This window comes from Harpia harpyja, chromosome 21 (assembly GCF_026419915.1).
Source record: "Harpia harpyja isolate bHarHar1 chromosome 21, bHarHar1 primary haplotype, whole genome shotgun sequence".
Taxonomy (NCBI): domain Eukaryota; kingdom Metazoa; phylum Chordata; class Aves; order Accipitriformes; family Accipitridae; genus Harpia; species Harpia harpyja.
The window spans coordinates 18750351-18769266 of record NC_068960.1 but is presented as its reverse complement, the minus strand read 5'-3'; the positions used below and the strand labels follow the sequence as shown (position 1 = coordinate 18769266).

At 46.1% G+C, this 18916-nt stretch overlaps 1 protein-coding gene across 1 annotated transcript in view; it reads right to left on the bottom strand.

Moving 5' to 3' along the window:
- Positions 1 to 18916, bottom strand: part of RAB40C (RAB40C, member RAS oncogene family) — a 38199-nt gene that overhangs the window by 9521 nt on the left and 9762 nt on the right. Inside the window, exons 3-4 of the mRNA XM_052772688.1 lie at positions 7858 to 7918; positions 5583 to 5643 (exon numbers count right to left, since the gene is read on the bottom strand). Coding sequence (XP_052628648.1) covers positions 5583 to 5643; positions 7858 to 7918 — 122 coding nt within the window. The remainder of the gene's footprint in view (positions 1 to 5582; positions 5644 to 7857; positions 7919 to 18916) is intronic.

Sequence of the window (18916 nt, the reverse complement as noted above, 5' to 3'; positions counted from 1 at the left end):
GCAGCACACGTAGACACTTACTCTGCCAAAACCCAAACTTGTTTTCAGCAGGAGCTTACACAAAAATCTGTCCACATAACGAAGGGGGGGGGGGGGCAGCAGGTTTGAAGTATCATCTCTCTCTGCTTGCTGCAGGTTTAGACCAGGCTTATAAGCAATAACCTTTTAAAAGTGAGAGAGAAGCAGCATGCTCACCCATCACTGCAGAGCAGACTCCTCCAAAGAAGCTTCTCGTATGCTTTAGGAGCTGGATCTCCAGCCACTTGCACAAGCAAACAAGAACACTGCTGGGAAGAAGCAAGTTCTTGCACAACTGCCAAAGACCTCAGCTCGGTGCAGTGCAGGCAGATGACAGGGTGGCCAGGAAAGCGTCACTCGCTGGTATTCTCCACCGATGGAAAAAAGCTATTGCTGAATAAGGCTGAAAGACCCTTCAGACTGCATTTCTCTGGCCCACAGGACAAAGTAAACCATAAACAAAAGATGCAGCACTGACAGCAACCAGAACACTTTGTCTCTCCTGCCTGCTCTCCTGGAGCTACGGTTGGTCATGGCTTTCCAGCTGGCACCTCAAACCTTGGCTCATGGGCAATTACGTCCTGCTGCCAAACCATTTCCCAACAGCATAACACACTGCAGGGGGGTTATTTATCACCAAGCTTTTGATAAACATTTTGGCAGGTAGGGCAGACTCCTCCAGCAGCTGCACAACCCCATCAAAATGACCTGAGGCAGGTAAGGTATTTGCAGCAATCAAGCAAGCCGTGAGGTAGAGCAAAGTCTACATCTCAGTCTGCTGAGCTGCCAAAAAAGCCACCACCTTCCTGCATACTAAGAAGCCCTGAACAGGAGAAACAGCAACTACTCAAATCACCTGCCTAAGCAGAACTCAACAATATTCATTATTCTGTTAGGGCTACAGCTTTGCTGTAAGATGGGAGCATTTGTCAATGTTGATTATGGCTTCCTGTAGATGGTCTGAAACTATTCATGAAGGACCTTCTGTATCACACTGTCTGGGAAGAGTTGGCAAGCCACATTTCCACTGGTACATGAGGACATCAGGAATGATACTGGCACTGCTTCTTCCTCGCTAGATCAGAAAGCACCACCACAACCCTCTTTCTCCCCTCCGTGATGACTCTTGGAATAGCTAGCATTTGCTCACAGCAGCCAGAAGAGCCACAGCTGCACACAACAGTTAAGATTAGCATGCCAGCTCTACTGTTGGTATGATTGAGAACTTATAACCAAGTAGAAAAAGCCAAAGCGCAGAAGTCCAAGAGCAAAATCAAAGATTTCTGAAGCACCTTTAAGCATCACTAAATGCCTTTCACCATACGCTATGCTGCAACAATTAATATAAAAATCCTTCTGCAATACAGCAAGCTCCAGACTCCCCAGGTTTGTTCTGCAGGTTGCAACACTACTGGGTTTCCATCTCTACCCACCCCCGGCCCTGCAGTCACCATGACGTGGCTTGCACACTCTCCCTGCCCTACCAGTGCCTAGAGGCCAGTGCTCTGCTATCCCAGACACGATTGCTCCTCTTTTGCCCCAAAGTGAGACCCTGAAGCAATGTGGTCAGGACTTGCTGGCTCAATGAACCCTATGAGGGAAGGGATGATGAAAGCAGCTGTGATAAAAGGGAAACTCAAATCCCAGGCAAGAAACAAGAGAAAAGGAGGGGGATCCCAGGCATACCAGTATGCCACAAACCTCCACCTTGACCCAAAGAGTATATTGCATGCCTAATGAGATCAGCTAGACAGGGAAGGAAAGCAAGACAGATCTGTGATCCTCAAAGCAAATCCTGAGGCAAAAGCAGCTGGTCTGCCTTGGATGAAAGAAGGGACTGGTCCTCATCTGAAGCCAGCTCATCAAGGACAGTGAAGCTATTTTACTTCGGAAGTTTTCAAGAGGAAGAAGTTCCTGCTGAATATGAAAGCCACATGGCTATGTACCCAGGCAAGTGGTGCAGAGTCTAAACTGGGGAAGGCATTGAGGTGCTCAAGAAGAGTCCTTTGGGGAGGGACTAGCCTGAAGTCCAGACTGAGCAATGCATGAGGCTGTGCTGGGGGGCAAAGGAAAACTCCTGAGAAGGTCTGCTCCCTATTTGGAGACTGTTTTTCCACTTTGCAACCTCTCCAGGGTTTACTTCAGAAGATTCAATTCTTATCACTACACTTGAGAAATTAAAAGGTGTGTGTGGGCGGAAGTCAGGTGTGCGTGGGGGAAAGTTGGGTGTGCTTCCCTTACTTGAAGGCACTTTTCATACCAAGTATTCTCTTAAGCACTGGCTATTCAGATAGACTCTCCCTGTTCTCAGACACCCCTGTAAGGGCTGCCAGGTTGCTGAGGCCAGCCTCCTGCTCTCACAGCTAACCTGTCAAAGTCCTCTTTGGAAACTCATTCTTCAAGCTCCCCTTGTGCTCCTTATGGGAAGTGCAGTTCAGAGTCTCAGTCCTCTACTCAGTGAGAACCCTCTGCTAATTTTCAGCAAGAAGCTGCTCGTGGCCAGTTTATACCAAGCTGTTCTTGTACAAATATCACACTCCATTTTAAACAGTGCTTTTCCCACCCTGGCATCTCTCTTCTCTGCTGCATTAAATCTTCCTGTGCTTTTGGCTTGTTAGGTTCAAAAAGCTGTTTCTCTTGCCTCCAACTGGTTTTGAATCAGGCTTCCTACAGCAGAAGTCTTGAAGTCTGATGACACCAAGAGAGGAAAGCAGAGAGCTGAAGCAGAGAAGTCAGTACAGCACACAGCATTAGATACATTTTGAAGAAATAAGAGGACCTGTGAGCATTTTCTCTCTTTTCCCCTGAGACTACATTGAGTTAAATTGTCTTTATGCTAAGGCTATGCCAGAAGTTAGCTTCTGCACACTGAAAACAACTGGAGGCATTGAAGTCCATTCTCACAGTCATACAGGCATTTGTTATTCAAAACAAACAGTCCTCTTGCTTTAGTTAGCCATTAAGAGTTTAAATTAAGATACATTCCTCTTCCATTGAAAGATGTGGTGAGTTATTTAAGAGAGACAATATCTGTACTCCTGCTAATACAGGAATATTGCTGCATCGCCACATGGCAGCCAATCACTTGATGCTGAAACCAATCTAAGTTTTACTCCAAGCTACCTGGAAAAGACTGTACAAGGACTCTAGTCATTAGTCTTCAAGAAGCACCCACTTTTCACTGTGCTTATCTCATGAACACTTTCAGATGGCAGTGGAGCTATTTCACTTGGGAACTCCTCCTCCTCCTACTGGGCAGGCTTGCTGTTTAGGGCTGTTTTGTTGTTTCGAAGGGTAAGGGTTGACTATTTTGGCAGATCAGAATTAAGACATCACAACAGTATTTTGGAAAAGGCATTTGTTGCACAAGCAGAATGCAGGCCTTGAGGAAAAGGTGTAAGCTACACCTTGCTGCGCAAGTAAGCTCCATACCCCAGCGTTCAGCAATAAAGCACTCACACTAAAGGTCCCTCTGCCTGGCTGATGAGGTTTATTGCCTCTCAGACAGACTCCTTGGAAGGGGTAAGTAGATAAGATGGATAAAGGCAAGCCTTGCAGATGTTCAGGTGAGAGTTCCTAAAGCAATACCAATAAATACAGCAGAAGGGCAAGACATTGCCTCCAAAGCAAAGGTGGTCAAGAACTTCATTTTGAGAAAGGTAGATTGAAAGCAATCTTCAATTTCAAACTTAAGGTCAGCCAGATGCACAATACCTTATGGCACCCACTGTCAAACACTAGCGTCTAGGGAAAACAGGCTACAGGAACCCAAAGGATGCACTGTGCAAGTGCCTTACGGTTCCAGTTTCTAGACAGATGTGTACCTGCCTTTCCCTCCAGTTCAAGTATTCTTATCGCTACTTATTTCACCTTTCCTGTCTGCCCCAGTTCGCTATATGGTGGCAGCAGCTACGAGTTCTGGCATGTGGGTGCAGGCTCTGCTGGGTGCAGGCTTGTGGAGACACAGCACTTGCTCTGAGGAGCTCACAGTCTACACGAAGGGGAGAAAGTCTTCTGTACAGCAGTCTGGAAAAGCAGGTCACACTGCAGACAGGGGTAAAAGCTCTCAAATGATATTTCTGGACACATTAGTTGGGAAGCTTGCTGCTTTCTATTACCAGTTTGATCTGGGCATCTGACACAGCCAGGTCTCAGAAAAAGACTGACCAAAGCTAAGTTAGGTGGTTATCAGAAAACCACACTGACTGATTCTGTTCATTTATAACTGGTAAGGGAAGTGACACGATCTCAAGCCCACAGATTATACTAGGATTGAAGCTCTAGACTTTTCTCAAGTGTAGTAAGGGCAAAGGGAAGCTTGAAGATAAACTCAATCACATGGGACTGAGCATGCGAACAGGAGATCCCGTACTCTCCCACTGCAGAAGGCACGCCCCAACACTCCTTGCCTTGCACTTCTGCAAGCACCAGGAAATTGGCCTCCGCTTCAAAGGAGCTGCCTCAAAGCATCCACAATCCCAGAGATTGCACAAACAAGAATAAACATGACACCAGAGGAGATATCAACAGCACACCCCAGGCGAAGTGCTCTCATGTGTACAGCACAAGTGAATTTGCAGGAAGTCTTAGGGAAAGAGAGCATGACGGATTTTGCCAGTTAGCAAAGCAAAAGTCTACAGCCACAAGGAGCAAAAAGCCAAGAGCAGTAATGGCAAGAGCTTGAATAAAAGTGGCAAAGTTTCCCAAAGGCTGGGAAGCCGCCAGGACAGTGGCACAGTCAGGAGGTTGATATATAGCTTCCGACTCTTAGTGTCTAAGAGAGGAGGAATTTTCTCCAAAGTTTTCCAAGTTGGAAACAAAAGGAAAAATACAGTATTTCATTTAGCTTAGGGAGACTTTATCCTGGAGGGACCCTATCACATTACTAAAAGGACGACAATAAAACAGTAAGAAAGCTCTATTAACTAACAGCAGTTTTTCAGAGGACCACAAGATTTTTCTGCTGTTCAGAATCTAGATGCTATTCTGGAGCAGGGCCCAAAGGAGAAACTCAAAATGTAATGCTCTGTCTCATGTTTTAAGGAAGGTACTTTACGATCCAATTGAGCTGCTCTAGTTTCAAGTCTGCATCAAACATGCAAGTAGGAGCCACCCTATTTTTGGAACTGATTTGAAGGCAACACAGACTGGAAGAACCCCACTGGGAAAGCCAATGTCATATTTAAACAATTTTGACAAACCTCAGAAAGTATGAGCTCCCACATTAAAGCTAAGGCAGATCCAGAGCTAGAATTGCCTTGTCCTCTATAACGCCATCTTCCAAGCCCTTCTCTAGAAACTAATACTGAATATAGTCTGTAACAGACCTTTTCTGTAAGAGTCTAGGAAAGTCTTGTCATTTACTCCCCTCTCTTCCACTATTTCATAAAAACAGAATACCAGGCAGCAAGATGACATGCAGCCCCTCTTGGCATTTACATAGCTCCCATCCTTCTGATGCTTGATGCGTTCCTCTTCAGAGCTCTTTACTGTGGCATGCAAGATTTTTACAGCCTAAAGGAAAAGCAAGTGTGCCCCGTCGAAGCACTGAGAACAGCACTTACCTGGGCTCCTCTAGAGTAGGATCTGAAAATGGTGCAAAATCTTCCTTGCCCTGATGTGTCCCTGCAACAAAGAAAAGTTACAGCTATGAAACTTGGAGAATTGAATCCCATACTGCGTATCTCCTGTTGGACCTAAACAAATATAAATAAAAATCAGTGTTGATCTTGTCAGATCTTTAGAATATGTGTGGTACCCACACTGCTCTGCATGGTGTTTTTGGGGGAGAATTGGTGGGTGCATCACCACCTTTGGTTACAGTCAGACACACTCCAGAGGTCCTTGCTGCCATCGTGCTTCCCATGGAGAAGGTACAAACCAAAACCACTCAGTTCAGTACTAGCTTATGATGTATAAGGATGTAAGTCATTTTACTCCCTTGGGCAAAGGATTTTCTCTCTAGTTCCCCACAGTCCATGGGAGTTCAAAGAGTGAGACTGCAGACCTCTCCTAGTCATGGAGAACAGCTGACCTATCGTAAAATGAACATAACCGCTCAAGATATGAGAAATTGTCTTGCACTGTCTAGTTTCACTTATTTTTCCAAACACATTTTAACCAAAAATGAAAGGAAGTATCTTTATACCCAGATCTCTGACTGACTTGGTCGATCATACCCTACAGAGAGCTCAGGAACAGGACTAGGGGACAGCGTTTCTAGCCCACTGCAACAATAAGGGGCTATTCAGTCACTAGCATTTGTGCTGACGGCAACTCTTGACGTGGTATAAATAAGTCTGACTACATTACCAGCACCTCTCAGTGCCTGCGGGAACATCTGGGACAGTAAGCCAAAGCCCAGCACACTGATTTAACCAGTATATACTGAAATGCGTCAGGGTAATCAGAGACATGTTATGATGTTTGTCATATCTATTCACTAGGCCAGGATAAAAGACACATTAATGACCACTGAGAAGCCTGATGAATCCCTCAGCCCCAGATTTGCACCAGCTATATGAAAAAGGCACTAACCTCAAGTTCAGGACAGTCATTCTTTCAGATATAAAGCCTTCAAAGATCGTATTATTGGTCCTGGACATGAATATAAGTCTGTGCTTACATCTCCTTCACCCCCAACAATCAGATATTGGGTTGCATGAAGAAAGTAATGGTAAAAGATTGCACTAAAGCATCATAAACTGATGCTACCAGCTTTTCAGGTCCTGTGCTGGTTCTCCAGCTCAAGAATTACGGTATAAAAAGGAGAGGGTTTCAAGAGGGAAGCAGTAACTACACACTTGGGGCTGAAGCATTAAAATAGACATCTCACGAGAGACAGAAGAATGTAAGTGGCACATATAAACATATAAGCTAGAAGAGATAAATTAGCTGCTTCTGTTCTTTTGTAAGAAAAATGAAGACATTCAGCTTCAGAGAGCAGGGGTATAATTAAACCACAGAAGCATACACTGCTAGAGTCAGTCACTGAGGCTGAGAACATGGCGTTCATTCCTATCTAACAATTCACACAGATTGCTAATACTCCTGTTACTTGTCACAAGCATTGGTAAAGGGACTATTTAACTCCATGTTTTAGGGTCTGTGTCATTCCCTACTAGATCAGAGTGAAACCCAGAATAGGGGCAGGCTACCTATCCTTCTTCTTTCACCTACAGGATTGCTGTGTCAGCTTCTCAGCAGGTTAAACCTCAGACAAAGCTTGGCCAGAAGGACTCCAGATCTCTCTCTAGTGCTGGCAGATAAGGCAGGGGTCACCCCTCCCATGCAGCGTTGTCCCATCTCCATCCCAGTGTCAGGTCACTCCAGTAAGTCCTGCTCTCCAGGGGTTTACCATACTCTGACACTAACTCTGAGGTCTATTCACTGCTCTTGTTTTTATTTTCTACTCAAGTCATTGAGAAATACCCAGCTTCTGTAGGGACTAAGGGCTTCACACATTTTTCTTCTCCTCCTTTCCTATTCTTTTGTTTATATTTCTCATCCTAGGATTTCAGGAAAATCCAGTATTGCTTCTAAAATAGTACTGTTCCCTCAGTGATTTGAGAACTGTATGGGAACATGGTCAGGTATGACAAAGAAAGACTGAAGTCGGACTATTCCAGCAAAGAACAGCATGCTGTTTGTGCTACTCAATCAATGAAAAGAGGTCTGGTTTGCTAGAGTAACTCACTGATAAGAACAGATAGCAAGCCTCACTGCATGCCTGGGGATGTTCTGCGCTCTCTGCAGCTCGGTACCACATCCCACTAGCAGCACCACGGCCCCTGCTCACCGGTCCTGCGCTCACAGCCAAAGCAGCTCAGAAACACTCACCACAGTTCCAGCTTGACCCTTCTGCCATCCAGCAAGATAGTAGTGGTCTTGTAGTCAATTCCTGAAAGGAAACCAATAAAAAGCTGAGCAAACACTGAGCAGGTCTTCAGAGATGGACAAGAAATCTGCTCTGCCTAGCCAGATCTATCATTTCATGTTTACAGAAAGTGATGTTTTCTCCCCCTTGCTCTACTGCGTGTTTGTGGAGGGCTACAGAGACTTCATAGAAATAGACCTCTGCTTTAAGGCAAAGACTGCTCTTGTGAAGCTCTATTCCTCCTCCCTAAAAATACAGTTAACCCCTAGATTGCTTCTTACTTCTCCATTGTTGGATAAAACATGCTAGGACTCGAGCTGTAGGAGATTCAGTGCTCTGTAGCATTATCCCAAGTGACAGTGTTACATTACAGACTTTTGGGGGATGAGCCAGAGACAAGCAATTTAGAAGCATGTCTGCTAAGTCAGCCTGCAGACCCACCATCTCTCAAGAAACATCACTGCCTAAAACAATCAAAGGACATTTTGGGAGGTGGGCGATACTGAAAGCCTGTCCAGGCAATGCTGTTTCTTCTTCTGAGCAGCTCTCAGGTGTGTATCATACAGGGTCAGATAAGGCAGAAAGCACTCCCCCTTTATCAAGGGCTGAGAAGGAAGCACAGATGACTGCTTTTCATAGAGCCACAGGACCAGAGCAGCAGAAGACCCTCCAAACTGCAACACCAGGCTGTGCTGACAAGCGACTCGTTTGCACAAGGGGTGCCCAACATCTTCAGATACACGAGTTTGTTAAAAACTGGGAGCCTGTCTCACATTCAGAGAAGTTTAAAAAAGGGGCAACTCCACTTGCAAGCAACATGTCCAAACTGAGCAGAACACACCACTCCCCATGGCCCCAGGCACAGGAGGGAAGAGACATGACCGTACCTCCCACCTCTTCCCCCAAAGCCTGGGCTTGGGAACGGCCAAGGGGCACCAGGTGTCCAGGAAAAGCAGCTTCTCTGCAAGCTCCAGTTAATAAGCTTCAAGTGTATTGAAGTTGCTTAAACAAAGCATCGTGCACCATTACTGCACACCCACTAAAGCATAAACTAATTTACAATTGTCTTTAATAAAGCAGAGTCGCTTCACTCTGATTAGATCAACTTTATTTTTTCCTCTTGCCAATAGGTATCAAACTTTGAATCTATATTAAAAACCCACCATTGTGTTACGACCTGTATTTCCCTTCTCCTGCAAGAATACTGCCCCATAACCAAACAGACAAGTTTGTCAATAAAGCAAATGGATTTTTCTGAGTCATCAGCAGGAGCTGCCTGTTAGTGAAAAACAAATTAGATTTCAGCCTTCACAGGGTGCTATAAAAAGCAATAAAGATAATTATCTTAAATTCAAACTATTTCCAGTGCTTTATCACAGAAAATAGGCAGTTTACATTTTATGTTCCTCCAGAGATAAGTGAATGATCTGTATTTATTTTCAGGCAAACATAAATCTCCCTCGTCCCCAGGGATGGCAAGCTGTAGTGGGAGAAAGCCTGCTCTGCAGCCAGGAGGGAGCATCCAGACATCTCGCCCCCAGATTCTGAACCAGGATCATGCCCTGGCACAGGCTGATGGGCCATTAGGGAAAGGGCTAATTAAGCCCATTGCCCTGTTTCAGCAGCAAAACCCCCAGAGACTCTGCTCCACTCCTTAGGCAGAAGAGCTCCCTGCAAGCAGGAAGCCCTCAGCATCCTCTGTGCCAGCAGCCCAAGCACATGGATGGAGCAGTTGCATGAAAGCACCGAGGAGGGGGAATTGAGACAGTTTTCAGGGCACAGAGGCCAAGTGCTTCCAAAAATGCCACCGTCGAGGTGAAACGATCACTTGACTATCAGCTTTTAAAAGTGAGAGAGGTTCAGCTTGACTGGAAAGAGAAGAAAACTCGTTCATTGAAACGCCAAACACACAAACCCAGAAATGCCTTCGTTAGGCTCCACACTTGCAAACTGCTCAGCCTACATCCCCAATGGGAGGAACATGGGTTCCCTGTCGCAAATATACATGACTCAGTCACCAGAGCAATGCTTTAAATACCCATTCCCTCCATGCCGATCTGAAACTATACCACATACTTTAAACTAGAGCAACACCAGTCTTTGGGCAGAACAATATGACCATGACCAAAGCAGGCAACCAACAGAAAACAGCACTGGAAAACTTCCTGAGCTCCTGGTCCAACTGCTCCTCACTCCAAAGATGCTCAGGGAAAATAAATAGGCAAAGTAGAAGTCCTTCATATCCTTCACAGTGATGTCTATGCTCAGAAGAGAAGGTATGCGAGATGGAGGGAATAAGCATGAGGTGCATGGTTGTACGTGCCCCTGCAGATATCCTTTCCCAGGGGACAGGCAGGGATGGCAGGGATTCCCAGCTTGCGCGGGAAATTAATAGAGCTCACCACAATGGAGCAGTTCTGGCAGACTCTCCAGGCACCTGCTGCCCACCACGCTTGAGGTCAAATGCCAAATGCAAAAGCACAGAGAAAGGAAAGTACCAAATCTATCTCTTCACATTTCCAGACAGCTGCCAGTCAACTGGTTTCGCTGCCCAGCCTCAGGGCAGCCCGTGTCTTTGTGCAGAACTTCTCTCCTTGGCATCAGAGCGCTGGAGGTGAAGGGTAAAGGCCTTTCTGAAGATTACACCCCTGCAGTACTGCCATGAAACTGGCCTGAGGAATTCACATACACTCAATTTAAAAGCAAAGCTGTTTTGACTTTTTATTCTAGGCTACAGTCAGCATTTAAGCAGTATCTGGTAACACAGGTTGGAGGAAAGCGATGCACTTTTTAACTTGCATACACTCAAATTGGGACTAGGGACTAATTTACAAAAAGTTTTTGAGCAAACTCTACCTACAGGCTCACTGATAATGACAAAACCTGTGCAACTGCAACATTTTGGAGAAAATGTCAGCTTCCCTCTTGCATAAACACTCAGCGCATCAGGACAGGTCAAAGGGTCTCCCTTTAAAGCTTGCACACAGCATCTTTTTTTTTTTTTTGGTCTGTTTTTTTTCTTAGCTGGTTTGCACTCTGAGCAGAACGCAGCTCACAAGCACAGCTCGCTCTCTTCACCGTGCAGGATGGCCATAGCTCACCAGTGCTAGAAAACCTGCATCCATCACAGATGCCCTTAAAATTGCGGGACTCACCACAGCGGCTAACACCAGCACTGGCCACCTCACAGCTGGTACCTTTCTATTTTAGTCCCAGTGACACACAGCAGTTTCCCAAGCTGCAGCCCAAATACATAGTCCCCCCATTTACAGCTGACAAGGAAGCAGAGCAGCCCAGCTCGCTTTCCTAGGCCCAGCCTCCAGCTCAAGCTCAGCCTTGGCTTCCCCGTTGTCCCAGGGACCTGGGGACTCAGGGTCACAGCCCCGCCAGCCGCAGCAGCCACTAGATGCCACCATTGCACAGAGGCTGCTGGCAGCGTGACAGCCGCTGGCAGAGCCTGCCGTGGCTGTGCCGCACCGGGGCTGCTCGCCTGCCTTTTCATTTCAGGCAGCTCAGGCACCAATAAGTTAAGGGAAGTTTTTAAAATTTAATTTCTGTAGTTGAGAGGGTTTTCCCCACCTGAGCATCACCTCTGCTTGCAGCCAAGTATAGCTCATTTCGAGACTGACATTTATTCTCTGCCAGAGCGTGCTTTGATCCCCCGGAAGGGATGCGCTGCTACAAACCCCTTGCGATGCTCCTGCGGCGCAGGCAGCACCAGCAAGCCAGCCGACACCAGCAAACCAGCAGCTGCCTCCGCCACCCTGCCTGGCCCGCGGGGCACGCAGCACTGGCGGAAAAGAAAACAGTCTCGTTTAAAGCTTATTTTATATCAAGTGATCTCTTTCTTGACCAATATCTAGCATGGTGCAACAAAATGAATGAGGCTTGGAAAACAAGTCTGGGCTGTTCTCTAATTTAGCATTCAGGTTGACTCCTCTGCTATTTTTCCAGTCCCGCTTTAGACTCCTACTTACGCTGACGCCATCTCAACCCCACTTCTCAAGCAGCGAGCCGACCTGGCACAGGGCGCTCTGCAAAGCAATCTGCTGTTACCAAGCCTGATGTCAGACAACTGATTCCCCTCCACAGAGCGGGGTTTCACGCTCCTGGGCAAGACTCCAGGGAATTCCAAACCTTTATTTCTTTTGCTAGTTGGTATAAGGAAAACCTAAGAAAGCAAGCCATTTTCCCATGGGAATACACAGGATGTGTTATAGGAAACTCTGACCTCTTCCAAATTACTCATGCAGAGCACAGCATACTTTGCATCAATATGACCTGAAAAACCCCACGCCCAGCCTTAGCTTAGTTAAAAATTTCACCCACAAGATTACACCTGATGTGAACAGGAAAAGTAAAACCCCTCCAAGAGAAATGACAATTTTCTTCCAGCATTTGATACTACTTTGTATCAGGCTGTCAGTCCCCCTTCCTCTTGGGAATTCATGGCTCAGCAAAGGCATCCCTCCGCTCCGCCAAGCCCCTGAACTGCATCTGCACCACCAGCAGCACTCTGAAAACACAACGGAGGAGGCAGCAGGCAAGCAGATAAACGGAACTGGAAGTTGCAGTGGAAAAGGTAGAAAGACAAGGGAGAAACGTATTTTGTGCTACTCTTGGGCTCTCCCTTTAAACATATTAATATCTCAGGTAAATTGCTTTAAATAGCTCAGGTGAACAAGGCTCTATAAATATTTACTACTGTAAGCACAGCAGCTTCTTGGCTTTGTGTAGGGTCTTTGTTTTAGAGAAAAGGAGACAACTTTGCAGTTGCAGACTCTCAAGATGACTACCCTCATGCCTCAGCAGGGGACCAGAAGGGTCACCTCCCCTGAAAAAGGCAGATTTGCGCAAAACCTTACAGCAGTAAGAGCAGCACGTGCCTTTTTCCTCCTTCAAGGAAAAGGATCGCCTTCCCTTCTGAGGTGATCCTCAGTGCTGGGGTGAGAGCGATTCCAGCTCTCAGTGGGATGCTAGAGCCAATACTGCATTTTAGGTTATTGGTCCAAATCAAGTGTCCTCCTCCAGAGATGCTCTAATGATCCAAGCCCCAACTAACAGCTTCACTGCACCTATACAAATATCAAAAAGGTACAATGAGGACTCGCCCCGTGACAGAGGGATGAAGGGACTTGCCCGAGATTAAAGCAAGCCATCAGCAGGTTTTCCTACGACCTTCCTCAAAGGCTGGGCTGCAGCGGGCTGGCAGCAACGTCTCCAGTTTGCATCTGCAGTGTCTTTAAGAACATAATTTATTCACAAATCTGGGGCAGAAGACATTCCAGATGATGTTTAAAAAAATCTCTTCCCAAAGGAAAAAATAAAAATAAAAATAAAAAAAAATCAATGCACTCAAGTGAAACATTGATACAGTTCTAAGACAAGCTTGCTTTCCTTCCAAGAGATACTCTACTTATCACTTGAAGTCATTTACAGTTTGCGTGAATCAGATTGGCCAAAGATGCTTTTTCCATCTCATTTCTTAAATGAACTGTTTTCTGCTTGTGGGAGCTTGGAATCCACCACCTCACTTTGTTAGTCCACCCACAAACACAAACCAGTGCACATTATTTGAACTTCATTAAAAATACGATCAGTTCCCCCAGCTTACAGACATGTGCTGTATAATGCCACCTCAGATTTTTTTTCTTTCTTTTAAAATAAATTAACCTGTGTTTCACTTATTTATAATTCAAAAGAAGTCAACGAATCCATTTGCAAAGTGATATATAAGGGCAATAGGCAAAACTTGAGGTGTACAATGATGATGAGCCGAGGCCAATCCTTCACTCAATGCATTATATAAATAAGAAACTAAGATAAATTGAGTAGACTTTTGTTACCTATCTAACAAATGCTGCTTTTTAGCAGATTGTTATTTCATCTATAGACATAATTAAGCCAGTTCTAATAACAATGGCATTTGAGTCCTCAGAGAAGGACTGATGAACGAGATGTGCCTAATCTGTTGGCACCCCTAGAGAAATGCTCTGCTCTACTGGGAAATTTTAACACTGGCTCACAAGCCACCAGCAACACTTGTCATGCCACCACAGCACCTCAACCAGCAAGCGTGGTGACAGACTTCCATTTGCGCCTGTTGTTAGTACAGTCAAAGCCACCACGCCACAACTGTCCAACTGAAAGTGCTGGATTTTCCCCCAAAGCACCCCGAGCCTCTTCTGTTTTCCTACAGGTCATCAGCAATGCTGAGTCCAGAAAAAGGCCTAGGACTTCTTAAAAAGGTGGTCTTAAAGCTTTGCAGGTTTAATGCCACACTGACCAGCGACTGCTGGGAAGAGGGGAGAGCAGAGGGCTGGGATAAAAAAAAAAAAAAAAAAAAAATAGAGAATACACATCAAATATTTAACTTGCTGAGATTTCACAGTAAACTCAAGTAACCAGCTATGAAGGGCTGGTCGTGCTGCATGGCATTCAAGAGGATCCTCGGGGGGAAGTGATGTAGGTCTCTGTGAGCAGCTGGCAAATAAATAACTGAAAAATTTAAAGGCATGCCATGATTATAAAACAGGCAAACACTGTCAAGAGTATCAAGCAAACTCTGTTTCTCCTGGGGCAGCACTGAGAATACCTCCCAATCAGCGTGGCGGACTTTGCAGACAAATTGCAATGAATTCGTAATGCAAGCGTTGTGGCAATTCTTACTTAATACACAAGGAAGGATGCGAAGCCATAATCACCCAGTGTGCAGCTGGTCTTAAATGATTATTTTCACTGCCACAAAAGTAGATAAACACCAAGAAACACTTTAGAGTGGGTCAGTGGATTGTAAATAATTTTTTTTCTTCCCTTTTGCAAAAGGAAAACATTAAGAACGAATCTCCAGTGAAGCTTCTCAGCAGCAACGACTCCAAGAGCTGCGGGTAAGCAGAGATGGGTAAATTTAGTTTTAAACCTTTATCACCAGTTCAGACAATGCTGTGGATGCCAGCAAGAACACCACAGCCAACTATGAATTTTGAGGAGAACGTAAACTACGCATGAGAGCCCTGTTCCCTCCCTGGCAGTCCCTTACTGGCCAGTCTCATGGGCAGCTGGGCCAGGCTCCCCGGGAAGGGTCCAGGCAGGGTGTCCCCTCCTCCGAGACCCTCTTGCAGGGCTGACAGAGCCTTGCTGGCTATCGCTTGGGCTCCCCAGCCTGCCACCGTCCCTCGGCACACCTTTGGGGATGTGCAGGCAAGTTTTTTATCACATAAGCTAGCAGTTGTCTTACTTGCGTGTGCGCAAGACCGAGCTGCTGCAAGGTCCCTCCCTCCTCCTTCAAAGGGCTTGTGCAAACCTTCCAGCTGGATTAAAAGAGGAAAAACCAACCAATTAATCTATGCAAAACCCAGTATGGTGACTGCACCTCTGCCTGTACAACAGGCATCGTAACGCGAGCCTTTCTGTGCTCTGGTAAGTTCAGCCTAAAGCCATTAGTGCAGAACTTAATTTATTCCAAATGCCAGCAATAACCGAGCAGTGTCCAAAGACGACTGTTTATTCTACCAAGTCCCTGGGTGTCACAGATGTTAACTAGACCTTTCTAAGCCATAACTGACATGGCTGGGTTTTAAAATGGAAAGCCTTGCCCCTGTGTGCGCAGGCACTGCATGAGGCTGCCCAGCGCCCTTCAGAAAGCCGGAGCGACTGCACCATGCCATGCACACAGGGAGAGCGGCCAGCAGTGGCACCAGCCAGCAAACTGACCCTGGCCAACGTTTTCATAGGGGCAAGTTAATGATGAAAAGCAATAATTGTTTCCTACAGGGCAGCAGCACTGCCACACATCTGACAGCTGAGAGCCTGAGGGGCTGGCGTGCCACAGTTTCCCCAAAAACAAATGAGTGGGGATGCCCCCATCCCTGCTGAGTGCAGAGAAGAGGCAGAAGCAACAGCAAGCAGCCAAGTCCCGTCCTCACCAACAAGCCAAAGAGAACGAATGAGGGAAGAGAAGTGCTGGGAGGTCACAAAATTGAGGCCAAAAGTTGTGTGCAGTAGCTCCAGGTCTGCGTTGGGACGTGACAGCAGACCAGCTCCAAAACAAGAGCATCATTCCCACTTCCAGGCCTCGGCATGCAAAAAGCCCACCCCAAAACCCCAAGGCAAAACCCTGCAGACCACCACCACCCCCATAACCAAACCGCCCTCATTTGTGGGGCTGACAGCAGGAATTTGGACAGCAAGGACACTGGCACAGCAGCTCACAACACCGCCTGAACCAAGACCCTCCCCGTCAGGTTATTTCAGGGTGAAAGAACCCCCCACCCGCAGGATGTTATCCACAAGCAGCGTTCCCAGCAGCAGCCCTCTCCAGTGCCCAGCTTTGGGGGTGTACCGGGAGCTATACATAAGGTCAGGCCAAGAGGGACAGAGCTACTCCAGAACAGTTTCACAGCACGTTCCTGCAACACAGCCAGTGCTGTACAAACTCACCAGGTTCTCCACAGACTCTTTGCTCAAACCAAAGTAGGTACTGGCCTCCTGGGATTCATTTTCTGGCAGAACCGTACTCCACAAGAAGACAACAGTTATTATCCCCCCATCACCATGTTCACACGCTCCCTTTCATTGCATCCCAAATCCTGCATCTTTTCGTTTAAGAATGGTTTATGGCAGGATGGCCGTTAAATGGCAACCTACAGCTACTGAGTCCAGCAGCCAAGCTGCTCCAAGAAGCAGAATACAAAGCCAGGATGCATTATAAGCGTAGTTCAAAATGCCTTATTTTGGGGTTTTGAGGGTTTTTTTTCATGCTTTCACCGGCCTATGAGTAAAACGGCAGCCAGGGCTGAAGAGTCATATCAGAATTGTTTGCTTGTGGGCAAAAGTTGATACAGAAAGACTTGCCATTTCATTTCTAGTCAAACGAGGCAGAGGGGTACAGAAATTACAGCCAGCCAGGAGTTGCCAGCTGTTGAATGCACATTCAAAGCAAACAGGTTTTGCACTGCAGTGTGCAATGGACTGAATGTATTAGTCAAACACCAAAATCCAGTCCTAGGCAGAAGGCAGCTGCTGGGGCCAGCACCCAAGTAACGTGTGCACCAAAAGATGCAGGTATTGAGATCCTCTGACTTGAGTAATTTAAAAAACAGGCAGTAGAATCTGTATGTAGAAGACACCACCAGTGCACTACCTTCCAGTGCAGCTCCTACTATTAACTTAGTTATTTTCTCCGTCATCTGTGATACTAAATCATTCAGAAAAAATGTGGTATGAGCACATAAACACTAGCTGATGAAAAAAGTGAATTCAAGCTATTAAAATAACAACTGATTAAGTCATCCGACCATAAAAAGTGTGTACAACAGCACATTAACAGCAGCAATTTAGCTAGTCAGCTCAGAGCTGTAAGCCACAGAAGAAATCCCTTCCAAACAACACATGAGCTCATCAGTTTGAGTCATGCATTCAATTACCTACTCTTTAGATAGACAAACAACAAATTATCTCCATCAACAACAGGGGTCAACAAAACATATGCTTCAAAACAAAGGTGGATTCAATCCCAGGTCTGTGTCTTTTGGTGTTAGGATTTACCTCGGCAGTATTACTTCTTTGTTTTAAGCAGGGTGGTAGAAGTTTCCGAACAGCATGACTGCAAAACATCCCCAGCTCCTGCCTGCAGAGCTGGAGCTGAGGGTCAGAAAGCATATGCTTTTACCACTGTGCTCCTGTCCTGTGTTGTAGCTGAGCAGCTGCCTTGGGAACAGGATCAAGAGGTCTCGGTTCTTACCGGGCACATAGGAGACCAGTGCTTCTTCTGCATGGTGCTGGCTGGGGGACAGGGGTAGATAGAAGCCATCTGCTCAAGCCTTTGTCATCTCCTGCTCACACGGCAAATAAAAGATCCACTCTTGGTGCAGAAGTCAATGGGAGGTAACGAGGAGCTTCTGATTATTTAACTGTGCAGCAGATGAGTTTGAGCTGTTTTGAGCCGAGGAGTTCAGCCCCCATGCGCACAGCCAGGAGCCCACGTCCCCGAACGAAGCTCAGCACGTCACACGAGCTGCTGCCAACTTGAGAGAGCTGCTGTGGCACTTGGCAGCTCTGCGTGATACATCCAACAAGCTGCCAAGCACCTCGTACAAAGACGCTTGCAGAAACAGAGAGAGAACAAACACCTTTCAATTATTTGAAGTTACCCACATTTGTGGATTTTCTCCAGAAAAACATACTCCGTCTTCCACTCATATCTGCCTCATTTCAACTGAGAGTGCTTTCGATTTAGACTGGAAGCCTTTCACAAAAAGGCTGCTCAAGTCAGAGTTTGTTCCCAGGCATCTTCACCTACAGCTAAGGGATTGTAGGTGAGGATCTCGGACAAATAATTGCTTGTTTGGTTTTGTAACCAGCCAAAAGCAGAATACTTATTTGGAGACCTCTAGGAAGCCCAGACTAGCAGAAGACTTCACTTGTCCGCTGCTTGCTCCACAGCCCAGCAGTGTTCCGGCAGCTACATGGTCCTCACACAGAGGAACTCTGTTCTGGGCTCATTTAAGGATGACAACTGCATCTGAAAACAGCATTTGAAGCCAGAAGCAAATCTGTTCCTAAAGCTTAAACAATTTCAGCGGACACCCGGGAAGCCACAGAAACAGTCAAAAGTCAGTCCAGAATTGGGGATGTTAAGTGGATTTGTGCTTTAGAAGAAAATCAAGAATGATTTTATGCACAGAAGCAACAACAAACAAAAGAGTTTCTTCATGCTTTGCAGTTCAGATCTCCATAAAAACTATACAGCTGCACACAGAAACAAAGACAGCCTATGAGGCAAATCAGAGGGCACCATAACAATCTTCATTGTTGCTGGATTACCATACAAACACCAAGATACACTTGGAGGAAAAAAAAAAACCCACAACCCACAACACAAAAAAAGAAATCCAAGTATTTGTCCAAAATGCCTTCAATATCAGGATATTGAAGAGGTTCACCTTCCACATTTACACCTCTCAACACTGTGCACATTAATACATGGGAAATGCTGCTCTACAGCACCAGAACTTCGTGGCG